The 13252-nt window shown below is 41.0% G+C and overlaps 1 protein-coding gene across 4 annotated transcripts in view; it reads right to left on the bottom strand.

Annotated features, from left to right (window-relative positions):
• Window positions 1-46: 46 nt before the first annotated feature.
• LOC148897691 (FERM domain-containing protein 5-like) overlaps window positions 47-13252 on the bottom strand; it is a 66595-nt gene continuing 53389 nt past the window's right edge. Inside the window, exons 9-16 of one of the 4 annotated variants that reach the window (XM_088996075.1) lie at window positions 12396-12459; window positions 11107-11198; window positions 9778-9852; window positions 9286-9354; window positions 7831-7937; window positions 3231-3562; window positions 3001-3051; window positions 2784-2924 (exon numbers count right to left, since the gene is read on the bottom strand). In XM_088996075.1, the coding sequence (XP_088852201.1) occupies window positions 3004-3051; window positions 3231-3562; window positions 7831-7937; window positions 9286-9354; window positions 9778-9852; window positions 11107-11198; window positions 12396-12459 (787 nt within the window). In that variant the 3' untranslated portion in view covers window positions 2784-2924; window positions 3001-3003. Of the gene's footprint in view, window positions 3563-7830; window positions 7938-9285; window positions 9355-9777; window positions 9853-11106; window positions 11199-12395; window positions 12460-13252 lie in introns of all 4 variants that reach the window. The other 3 variants (XM_088996073.1, XM_088996072.1, XM_088996074.1) reach the window with 3 other exon arrangements.

Below are 13252 nucleotides of genomic sequence, written 5' to 3' on the forward strand. Positions count from 1 at the left end.
GCCTGTTCTTCTAACAACAAAATGGCAGCCGACTGTTTTTGTCCTGTATTCCCCGCCCCCAGTCTTCAGTTAAAGCCACGTGATTGGTCAAGAACGCAGCAACATTTCCGTACATGTGTGTACATGGTTTAAACATTAAAGAGACAGGCAGACAACAGTGAGTGTTTCAACTTTGACAGTTCAAAGGCAGAGTATAGACTGCAAGGTTAAAATATCCCATCAATCAGGCTCCACAAACAACCCGCACACGCCATCTGTATACTGGATGCAAAAAGCTATTAACCCAGCTAAACAGAACACAATTGATGAGGAACTAGATAAAATTATCACAGCAAAAGCACCTACAAGGGATCATTCCTCAATACGGTGAAAGAAGAAGGTTACGTTCCTCATCAAGTGTTTAATGCTGATGAAACCGGCCACTCCATTCCATCAAGGACCATCACAAAGGTAAATAAAACAACTTTATTATACAGTACAGTTTATTTCTTTAATTATAATAGCATACCACATTTATTATACATAAAATAAGGTAGATTTTGTGTAGTTTTAAAGAAATTAGAACGTAGAAAATTATGTTTTATGGGGACCCGGGAACGGATTATTCTCATTTTAATGGTTTTGTATGGGAAATTAATTTTTGGGATACACACTTTTCGCCTTACACACACTGTCTGGGAACCAATTAAGTTCGTAAGCCAAGTTATCACTGTACATCCAATCCAACCCAATCCATATTTGCCTCATATGTTCTTCAAAAAGCACTTATCAATACAATGTATAAAATGTCAACAACGTATTTGAAACTAACCCTTTACATTAATCTGCTCGAAAAAGTCAAATGCACTTAATAACACGGCCGTAATACACTGTAATAATTTGTATGCTTATTTTAGTCTGTCAATTATTTTTTTTAAACATCTGATATGAAAAGGATGGATGAAAAGTGTACGTGTATTTTGGCATCACACGTGTATTTGAATGATACACAAAGATTTGTTTCTCTGTCAATACTCCCGTCCTCGCTCGAGACTCACAACGCTACAAAAAGTATTCATTTTCATCTTCATTAACAAAATAACATTTGAGTCCTGTTAAAATATACATCGGAACTGTCAATATATTAAGACACAAACTCGTTTTGTACCAAAAACAAAGTACATCATCTGATCTTCTACTCTCAATATGATACATAAACCTAAAAGGTTGATATTTAATACAAAATAAATCTTCATCATAAGAAATATTTGAAATTCATTGAATCTCAAGGTCATGAAAATGAATCAGCATAACCGAACAAACACATTCAAGAAGTAGTGTTTACTTGATGAGCATTGCACGTCTACGTTTGTACTGTATATCGAGGCTATTTGCAACTCATTCCGCTTAACACTACGAGGTCATCATAGCCTTTTACAAAACTAAAAAAAAAGAGAGACAGTATTTGTCTATTAAAGGCTTCATTTCTTCTTTTTCTCATTCACGTAAACCTTCATTTCGCTTCAACCTTCAGTGATTTTACGTTCAAAACTTCACATTCTAGTGGGGTACACCCATACCAACAATAGAGCGGTTGAATAATTCACATGCATAGAAAGCTTGGGCGACATTTGTTGACAAGGAACCATGTTGATTTTTTTTAAAAATACAAATTTTTATGGCGTGAATAGCAAATTGGTAATACAACAGACGCCTGGTTTGGAGTTTTGCAATAGTTTGTTAAGACATAGTCGTGTGTTTGTATACTGCAGGCACAACTTTTCGATTACCGACCTATGGAATGCCGAAATAAAGCTCATCTTCACATTCCAATTTAGTTCATAAGCATAGCACTACTTTTCTATTAGGCATATGGAATGCCTAAATGAAACACCTCTTTACATCCCAACCTAGTTGCTTGACACCGAGACAGTAGCATAGCATTACTTTTCTATTAGGCATGTGGAATGCCAAAATGAAACTCCTCTTCATATTCCAACATAGTTGCTTTATATCAAGACAGTGTCATAGCGCTAGTTTTTTTGTTTAGACAGGCATATGGAAAGCCTAAATGAAACTCTTTACATCCCAACATAGTTGCTTGACACCAAGACAGTAGCACGGCACTACTTTTCTATTAGGCATATGAAATGCTAAAATGAAACTCCTCTTCATATTCCAACATAGTTGCTTGACATCAAGACAGTGTCACAGTACTAGATTTTATTGTTAGACGGGCATATGGAATGCCTCAATGAAACTCTTCTTTATATTCCAACATAGTTGCTTGACATCAAGACAGTGGCGTAGCACTACTTTTCCATTAGTCAGATGGGATGCCGAAATGAAGCTCCTCTTCATATTCTAACATAGCTGCTTGACATCAAAGGCAGTGTCATAGCGCTAGTTTTTTGTTAGACAGGCATATGGACTACCTAAATGAAACTCCTCTTCATATTCCAACATAGTTTCTTGACATCAATACAGTGGCGTAACACAGCGTTTCTATTAGACAGGGTTACTGAAGGCCAAAATGAAGCTTCAATTGATTAAGGTTCCTTGGCACCACGATGCCACAAGCTGCGCCCCAAAATGAGCACAAAGAACACACCATCTTTGTGTGAGGTTGCTCACATTAAAAAAAAAAAAATCTGTTAAGAAGTTAAATATGTGTGTAGCCCGCTAACTCATTTCTGTTTAAGCCATCTTCTAGCAGTGCTCCTTCCGTCTCATCTGATGCAAATAGCTTTAAAGTCAACAAATAACACCTCAAAGTAATGCACATACTCCTTAAAATTCTCACATTTTTTTATGTACAGAAAAAGATTTTCATAAGAAAAATGAGAAAAAAAAGCAAGAGTGGGGTGGGAGAGATATAAAAACTCAAAACTTGATGCGTTGGGGGTTGTCGTGCGGTCACAAGGTCGTCCGTCTGACCCGCCTGGCTGCAAGAGGAGGACAAATCCCATAGGTGCCACTTCAATAGTGAGGTCTTTTTTTTAACCAATGCGAGCGCCTTACTTGCTAACGAGCAACCCGCCCACCCAGCGCAGCTTGCAGGCAAACCACCGCCTGAGAGGACAAAAGTACTCGTAATGGAACTGCTCAAATTCGGGAGTCCGGCGGATGTCGCGTAAGAACGCCACGTCGAGATCGGACTCGGTGAGGATGATGAGAAGGAGGAGCAAGACAAAGAGGAGTCCGACGGTGACAAGGAGTAAACGCAGGACACTCAACACAAACTTATTCACCTGTTCCACCTCGACGAGTGCCCCCGCGGCGCAATCTTGTCCAAAATCCCCAGCGACCTCTCGCGTGGGGGTCCCCGCCTCCGATTCTTTTTCCTCTTCGATGCTGCAGGGCGCCCCGTTAATCTGCCGCAAGGCGACCGGCAGCTCCACACCGTGCTCGGCTACAGGCGTTGGGAGGACGCTGTGGGAGGGGCTGTACGCTTCGTCCGAGATCACCGCCGTTCCTTCGCCAGCCTCCGTTGCTTGGCTGCGTGAGCGTGGGATGAACGCCTCACTGTGGGACACTGAACGCACCGGTGTGGAGTGGGCGCTGTCACGGAGCGACTCCAGGCCTGGTTGAAAGAGATTCAGGGTGACATTATTATTGTTACATGTACGATCGATATAGGCGATAATATTTACAGTGAAGCCAAATTCTGATTTAGAAAATTGAAAGTTATAAAAATGCATGAACTCATTCACTTCCAGACGTGTAAAAATGTGTCCACTCCTGTGCCAGGGTTTTTGTCATAGTCACTTGAATTCCAGGACCCTCAGAATATTGAGTTTTAGGACTACATAAATATTCAATGCAGTGTAAGAAACCTTAAATTCTCTTCTTTTATCAGGAAAAAAAAGTTAATTCCTAAGTTATATGGGTCTGGAGTTATCTGAGCTTGAAATGGGGGCGGCTGTCCAAAATACAATGCGTTACATACATATTGGTTCATATAGCGCTTTAACAACAGCTGACGATGGAAAAAAGCGCAAACATAGAAAAAAGGAAATACTGCCCCCTTGTGGAAGGGAAAAACATTGCCAGAGGTCTGGCCAGCGTTTTATCGGCACCCAAGCATGAAAAACCCAAACCCGAACAAATTCGAGAATTAAGCCACTGTTTTGACTGCCACAAAATGAGCTCGGAACTGAGCAGATTCAGAAAGTCCCGCCCCCTTGTTCGTGACATCACTATTGGTCACACACTGCCTTGCTCCAGAATCAAGACAATGGCTTCAGCAATTCCCTTTCAGAGAGAAAATGCTTTCTTGTTACTTATCCAGTTATGAATATGATTCAAATAGTTCTGAAGAGGAAAGCATAAATATTTGCAATCGATTAAAGAAGTCCTTCTGTATCAATTCGAGCTGTCTGGACTCCAATGTAGCGCCCATAAAATGCACAAGATGGCGCACAAGCTTCGTTGGAAATGGGCTGATTTGTCCGCTGGGAATTTCTGTCAATTTACACCTTCTTTATGCGTGTTACTGCAATCGGCTGCGACACACAACGATCCAGCATCGCGTTTATGTAGTTTTCTTTCTAATTTCGCGATCAACACTGTGTTTTCAGATGAAAAAAAATACCCAAAATGCATTGTGTATCGCTTTCTCGGTCACGAGCGTACCCTCCGTGACGTCACTTCGGGCATCATCATCAACTCGAAAACAACACTTCCTGAATATTCAGCATGAGTCTTAAAACGTAAAATATAGCTCTATGCGGTGGAAGCTTTGTAAAATGTGCTCAGTAGAAGTCATTTGAAGTCATTTTACAAATTATGGACACAACTTGACCGGATGTGTCAGTTGTCCTTTAAACATACTTATATATATTGTAATGCCCCTCAGCGTGACAAATGATGCGCAGAGTCGCTGGTATAGCGAGTCGGTCTTTTATTAACAAATTTAGCAGTTTTATCACACAAACAGGAGCTGTTGTTACGCCACAACTCACGCGCAGACAATCCCTCAGGCATACTGCCTAACCCCCGTTCTTGGGTCCTCCCTTCTCTCCGTGTGTGTCGTCACGGGACCCCAACAAGCCCAGCCTCCAAACATGCATAACACAAGCACTGAACGTTACAATATAAACCTTAAAAATACATTCCATATAAAATATAGCACTGAAGCAACTTACAAACAAATTCACCTTACGAACGAACTTTCGGAATGTATCTCGTTCGTAAGTTAGGGAGCGTCTGTATTGTATCGCAAAAGCACTTAAAACAACAATGCTATTTATTGCCTTGGTGTTAGGGAGACAAAGCAAACATGGCGCAAACCACTGTATACAACCGGAGAAGCCTCAGAACCGAGAGGTATGCTAACAAATAGCTACACTAGGTCACTTTGCTGCAATAAACAAATTTGTAGCGGCCAATGTCACACTGCTACGTAACGTTGCGACAGTGTCGTAAAACAGCGGTGACGACACACCCGTAGGTAGACGAACATGGCGGCTGAATAAAGAAGTTGACAAATCATGTCGTCCCCTCTCGTTTCTCCGGACACCACAAAAATATATTAAAACAACGCGCCAGCAAAATATTTTTCGATTGTTACGTTTGATTCTCGATGTCTACATTTGATTCTCGTTCGAGTGCTTCTTCCTGACGGGTTTACCTGGGCGATTGCCGGACCGAAGGCAAGGCGGCGACGGCGGCGTACCGGATAATGGCGTCATGCTAACGGACTCCGGCTCCTCGCCCAGAGCGGGATACAGAGGCAGGACCCCCAGGGCCTTGCCAAGCATTCGAGGCCCGAGGCTCAGCACGCGAACGCGGACGTCGCGGTAGCAGTGGTTGATCATACGTAGTTGGACGTTCACCCGGGTGGTGATGCGGACCAGACATTTTACCATGACTAAGGCCTGTTTTGAAAAGTACCGTTGAACCCGATGATCGCCGTGTATTAGTGAACTTCACATGCCGACGGGCGAGGCCGCCCCCCCGGCCAGTGACAAACATGGTGTAGCGGGGCCCCCGGAGCTATTTTCAGTTGCGATATTAATACCACTGCAATGCATGCAGTCAGCTCTTCCGAGACCGCAGTAAAATATACTCAAGAATCCTGCGCGTGACTCCTTTGCAGATACACGTAGGGGTTGACTATTATTTTCACTTAAACGACAACCGACAATTTTTTTTTGAGTCAAATAAAAAACACCAATAAAAATGACTTAAAGTGTCCCAAAACTACTTTAAAATGACCTCAGAAAGTTTCAGTTCCAGAAGGTCCCACCCCCTTGTTCGTGACGTTGCGCCAGGATGTCTTGCCTTGCTCTAGAATCAAAACAATGGCTTTCTTGTTACTCATCCAGTTATGAATATTATTGAAATAGTTAAGAAGAGGAAAGCATAAATGTTTGCAATCAATTAAAGAAGTCCATCCGTGTCATTTTGAGGCATCTGGACTCCAATGTAGCGTCTCAGAAGAAAATGCACAAGATGGCGCCCAAGGTCTGTTGGAAATGGGCTGATTTGTCTGCTGGGAATTTGTGTCAGCTAGTATCAAATAGTAGTCTTGGTGCGACACACAATTCACCATCACGTTATTTATGTGTTTTCCTTCTAATTTTGCCATCAACACGGATCAACACGAAGTTTTCAGCCCAAACAAAGGACCCAAAATGCATTGTGTGTCACTTTCTCGGTCAGGGGCGTTCCAGACGTGATGTCACGTCAGGAATCGTCATCAACTTGAAAACAAGACATCCTGAATATTCAGTGAGAGTCTAAAAAACGTAAAATACAGTAAAGTCTCGTTATATCGATATCGGATATATCGATAGTCCCGGTTATATCGATACTATTTCTATGCACGCACGGGGAAAATTACATGCAAACAGGGTCGGATATATCGATAGTCCCGGTTATATCGATATTTTTTCGGACTCCCTTGAATATCGATATAACGAGACTTTACTATATAGCTATATGCCGTGTGGAAGCTATGTGAAATACGCTCAGTAGAAGTCATTTGAAGTGATTTTACAAATTATGGACACAACTTGTCTGGGGGCGTCGGTTGTCCTTCAATCATATTAGTGGCAATGAACAATTTTGAAGACTAACCACATAAGAAAAACAAGGGAATAGAGCCACATTCCTATACAGTAATCCCTCATTTTTTTTCGGTTAATGGGGACAAGGCCCACCCGCTATAGACCAAAAATCAGGAAGTCGCGTTATACAGCAAAGTCTCGTTATATCGATATCGGATATATCGATAGTCCCGGTTATATCGATACTATTTCTATGCACGCACGGAGAAAATTACATGCAAACAGGGTCGGATATATCGATAGTCCCGGTTATATCGATATTTTTTCAGACTCCCTTGAATATCGATATAACGAGACTTTACTGTATTATAATGATGTGTCGTTTGCGAACGAGCCGGTTCTTAGAGCCGGATCTCTGATGTGGACGAAGAGAGCCGGAAATGGGAGCCGACTCTTTTTGTCCTCTATTCCCCACCCCTGGTTTTCGGTTAAAGTTGCACGTGATTGGGCGATATCGTGGGTAGAGGAAGGAGGGAGAATGACAGACACACGCAGCAGTGAGGGGAAGGGAAGGGGGCGGGGGTTATAGTAGCCATTGACATCAGCACTGGGAACCAATCAAGCGAGAGCCATGTACAAAACCTCTGAGTCATTCGCCATTTGTTAAAATTCTGAACGTTTTTTCCCTGAAAAAAAAAGGCAATTCGATAACTGAACCGCCAAGTAGCGAGGGATCACTGTACAAGATTATTTCTTTCTTGATGTACCCATATGACAGCAGAAGTGTTTTTTTTTTAATCAGATCAGACATACTCGAGTGTCACAATGATAGGCTTACCCTCCATGATAGAAATGTGTACGGCTCTCCGCCGTGTGCGCGGTACGCTGGTGAGCCGAGGCCCGTGGGTGATGGATGGACAGCTTCGGCTGGGAACCAGGCCAGCTCTGCACAGACACACAAGCGTCACAAGGCTGCGAGAAAATAATTGAGAATAGCCTACTTTCTCTGTGTGGGCTTGCGACAGATCCAATGATATAGCAATAAATACAAATAAATACATCAATAAAACGATGAAAAATAGATATCTATTTTACACACGCACGCACGCACGCACACACACACACACATACACACACACACACACACACACACACACACACACACACACACACACACACACACACACACACACACACACACACACACATACACACACACACACACACATATATATATATATATATATATATATATAGACAAACAGTGATACCTATGCTTACAAACACTTTCGCTAAGGAACTTTTCGCCTTACGAACATTAAATTCGCGAGAATATAATCTTGGCATACAAACTATTTTTCAGGAAACACACGGAGCGCCACAATGACTGATGTGTCGTTCGCGAACGAGCCGGTTCTTGTAGCTCTGAACAAGGTGCTGGAAATGGCAGACGTTTTTTTTACCCCTCTATTCCTCGCCCCCAATCTTTGGTTTTAGCCGCACGTGATTGGTCAAAATCCATAGTATAAGAGGGAGGGGACACACGCAGCAGTGAGCGGGAAGAGGGGTTACAGAAACAGAAACACACAAAAGGGAGACGACAGAGCTTGAAACAAAAAAAAGTGAAATGGCGAGAAAATGGATAGAAAATACAGTGAAATTTGGACTCATTTCAACTTCACTGGTAGTTCAAAGGCAGGGTGTAGACTGCAGGTTAAAATATCCCATCAATCATGCTCCACAAATAACCTGCACAAGCCATCTGTACAATTTGAAGAGAAAAGACAGGCAAGGGAACCAGCTATTAATGAAGTTTCTAGTGTGTCTCCCTGCATCTGTTGCTGTTGCAATATCACAACTTCTAAGATGTACAACCCAGAGCTCCTTGAGACACTTTATGCAAAAAGCTATCCATTCCATTAAGCCATCCATGACCATCACAAAGGTAAATAAAATAACTTTATTATACAATACAGTTTATTTATTTAATTAGAATAACAGAGCACATTTATTATACATGAAATAAGGTATATTGTGTGTAGTTTTAAGGCTTATTTAGTTGAAAATTATGTTTTATGAGGACCTAGGAACAGATTATTCTCCTTTTAATGGTTTCCTATGGGAAATTAATGTTTGGAAGACACACTTTTCGTAAATTCGTAATCCAAGGTATCACTGTATATATATATATATATATATATATATATATATATATATATATATATATATATATATATATATATATATATTTCATTTTTTCAATAGGACCACTCATCAGTTCTTAACTGTGTACCTGTGTATTTCCGGAGGTTCTCGTTTGATTTTGGCACTGTGCTCCATCACCTCTTTTGCCACACGCCCGCTGTCGTAAAGCACACAGACAAGGTTTCATACATTGGATAGACATATGTATTGGGACATCTGTCCATCTGTCCAGCCATGGATTGATCTATTCTAAAACTCCAAGTATCTCACTGTAAACTTCATCCATGACAGGAAATTATCCTTAATGTGAATTTCGTCTGTTAGTTTGGCTTTTAGTTTGAGTCAATTCGCCGGTAAACAGCAGGATTAAAAATAAATCCACTGTGATTTAGCCTTGTGTAATCTGTCCCGTTCATTTGGTTTACTTGCTCATACTCTGTGGCTAAAGCAAACTGACGTGGCAGAAATACAGGCCAGAAAAAGGTCATGTCCTCTGAGGAAATCTATTATTATTATTATTTTTTCACTCGCGCCACCCTCCGCTTCCTGGTCATTACGTCTTGTAGTAGGTGTACAGTACCTGTAACGGAAGCGGCTGCCCTTGAAGAACAAATTGCTGCTGGACACTGTGCGGACTTGACTTGACTTCTCAAGCCTAAGGACAATAAATAAAAACATATATAAATGAACAAATAAATAAATTATTCAATAAATAACTAAAAACAATATATAAACAAATAAATACATACATAAATAAATAAACAAATAAATAACAAGGGACATTTTGACGCATTCACTGCCATTCACAAATTTATTCAGGAATTGAAAATATGGCGTAGAGCGTCATTCCAGAATTACGTAGTTCGGGTTTTGTTTTTATCTTGCTGGGGTACTGATAACGCGCTGGCCAGACCTCTGGTAATGTTTTTTTCTCATCCACAAGGGGGCAGCATTTCCCCTTTTTTCCATGTCAGAGCTTTCTTCCTTCTTCACCTGTTGTTGAAGTGCCATATAAACCAATATGTATTGCATTGTATTTTGGACAGCCACCCTCATTTCATGTTTTATGGTATTTTCTATTCTTTTTTTTTGTATTTTCTTTTCTTTTACAGTCATACCTAGTTTTTCGACCAGAAACCTGTTTGAAAACCAATTTGTTCAAAAACCAAATCAGCACTTTTCATTATAGTCAATGTAAAATGTGTTAATTCGTTCCAACTTTTTTAGCTATTTTACAGCATAAACTGTACACACATGTAATAAAAGAGCAGTTGATTTGTAAAAAAACTATAAAAAAATAGCTAGCTATCTATTTCCTTTCCATTTGCTACCTATTAGCTCTCTAACTAGCTAGATAGCTAGCTATCTATCACTTATCATCACTATGCTGCTGTGAAATGTAAATTTCTCCACTGCGAGACGAATAAAGGCAAATCCAATCCAATCCAATCTATTAGTTTTCTATTAGCTAGCTAGCTAACTTGATCTATTTGAGTTATTCCTGGTTGAGTTATTCCTGGCGCATGTGGCTGCCGCTGCTCACCCACAGAAAAACTGATTCTGTGACTGTAAAGTGACCTTCAGAGTTTTGAAAGGCGCTTGTAAATGAAATGTATTATTATTATTATTATTATTATTATATAACTCCAGACCACATATAATGTACTGCTTGAATACCAGAAAAGAAAGAAAGCGCAAGTGAATTATTCAACCGCCGCAGTTGTGATATGCATACGAGCCCCTTGCATGTCTCCATACACTATTCAATATGTTTATCGTCATGCTAAGTGAGACATTCATTTTTAATGGCCACTTTTGTCTTGGAGAAAATGTGACCTCAAAACACCGCAGACTTCCATGAACAGAACGTCGTCGATGATCCAAAGAATAAGAAAGCCGTTCAACTCACTTGTAGAAAGCTTGGTTCTCCACGCCGCACTTCCAAAGATGCTTGCATGCCTCCGGTGTGGGGGCAAAATATGTCAGGGTGATCTTTGTTTCCTGCACGTTGAAAATAGAAGACAGCGTGCAGGATAATTAAAAACACTGGCGGGGATAAGGAGAGAGGGGGTAGAGAACCACACAATGGACAACATGCATGTAAAGGAAATAAATACATTTATTTAGCCATATTAAATCTTGCTCAAGATAAACATAGTAAGTTTAATCAGTATAAATATTGCTTTGCTTGTAATTAGATAGATAACAGAATAAAGAGGTGGCGGTTGGTCTGAAAACCTCGTGTTGCACCAAAAATAGCCAGAAGAGGGCGACCAAGCTCCATGAAAGGAATTTATCAGCCTGTGGAAATGGGCCGATTAATTCCTCACAGGAGCTTGGTCGCCATTTTCTGCCTCTTTTTTTGGTGATACATTTCCCCTCAATGTTGCCTCAAAATGGCACGGAATCTTCTTCTTCTTTTCCTTTCGGCTTTTCCCTTCAAGGGGTCGCCACAGCGAATCAGTGTCCTCCATATTCAGAGGTTTGATTCGCATGTTTGTTTTGGCCAAGCTTTTACGTCGGATGCCCTTCCTGACACAACCAAATTCTATAATCGATTGCAAACATGTACGCTTTCCTCTTCAGAACTATTTGAATCATATTCATAACTGGATGTGTAACAAGAAAGCATATTCTCAGAATCTGAAGCCATTGTTCAATGCCAGACGTCTTGGCGTGACGTCACGGACAAGGGGGCGGGACCTTCTGAAAATGCCCAATTTTTTGGGCAGATTTTGGACACTTTAAGTCATTTTTATTGGTGTTTTGCATTTGAATAAAAATATCATACTGCGCGTTTTGGGTATTTTAGATGCTATAAAACGTTTTTTCTGATGTGAGATAGGAAACAAAAAAGTGATGTCGGTTGTCCTTTAAATCTGGGCTGCTCAGTTTAAGTCTCCGTTCGTCTTATGTCTCTTGCTGATTTGGCGGCGCACAAATATTTTCTGTGTCACGGAGCTGAGACCCAGAATTCTGTATTAGATCAAATTGTTAGGAATAAATTATCTGTGAGTAACTTGCCGGCTTTTTGGTCATCCCTCTCACGACGAACGCGCCAATTGTTAGGTTAAAACGTTGCGCAATAAGGTAAATATTTAATTCCGTTCAAAATTATTAAAAGATTGACAGTCACTGTTAATGCTTGTAGCTTGTAATAATCTGCCCTAAACACATTCCAGCAAGTCACGCTCTCACCTCCTTGTGACTTGCATAAACGTGGAACGTCTTGCCCTCAAACTTGAGCTTGGTCACCTCGTTCCTGTGCCGGGAAGGAAAATACAGAGAAACAGGTTCATGAAAAGTACTTGAAGATCTTCTTCTTTTCCTTTGGGTTTTTCCCCTCCGGGGTCGCCACAGCGAATCAGTGTCCTCCATCTTCGGAGGTTTGATTCACATGTTTGATTTGGCCAAGCTTTTTTGTTGGAATGCTCTTCCTAACATAAGCTTCCGTATTTATCCGGGCTTGGGACCGGCACAATAAGACACTGGCTCGCTTGTGGCTACAGAACAAGCAACTTAATAAAGATGAAAATGCTCGACAAACGGCCTCCCACACACAAAATGGTGGTCTCAAGCGTGCTGAATTGTTTCATCCTGCGGACTAGGAGGTGACAATTCAGGGCACTAAAGACATTTATGGACACAAATAAAATAACTTTGCATCACTAATTATTTTGTTATACACTTGGTTGTCAAAGCTATTTGGTTAGCAAATGCTAACCAAGGTGCTAGCCAAGGTTTGAGATGCTAGCAGATGGTATGAAGCTATTATGCTAACGTTTAGCTTGAAGCAAGGTGAGTTTATTCAGTCAATCCCACCAACCCTCTTTTATTGTCACATAAGACGTTACAAGCGCGGGTTGCTAATACTTAGCTAGAAACGATGAAGATAGTAGTTAGCGTGAAGTTAATATGCTAGCCTGTATGGAAGTGTGTTTCTTGCAGCTCACCCAACATGTGGGCTTAGATAGCAAGGGTTCAAAAGGCCACGTGGCGGTTCGGTTCATATCAAAGTGGTTGAGGCAGGATGTGAGCTCATCTTAGAATAGCAC

This window comes from Hippocampus bargibanti, linkage group LG05, assembly GCF_051943395.1.
Source record: "Hippocampus bargibanti isolate YZ-2025 linkage group LG05, ASM5194339v1, whole genome shotgun sequence".
NCBI classification, from domain to species: Eukaryota; Metazoa; Chordata; class Actinopteri; order Syngnathiformes; family Syngnathidae; genus Hippocampus; species Hippocampus bargibanti.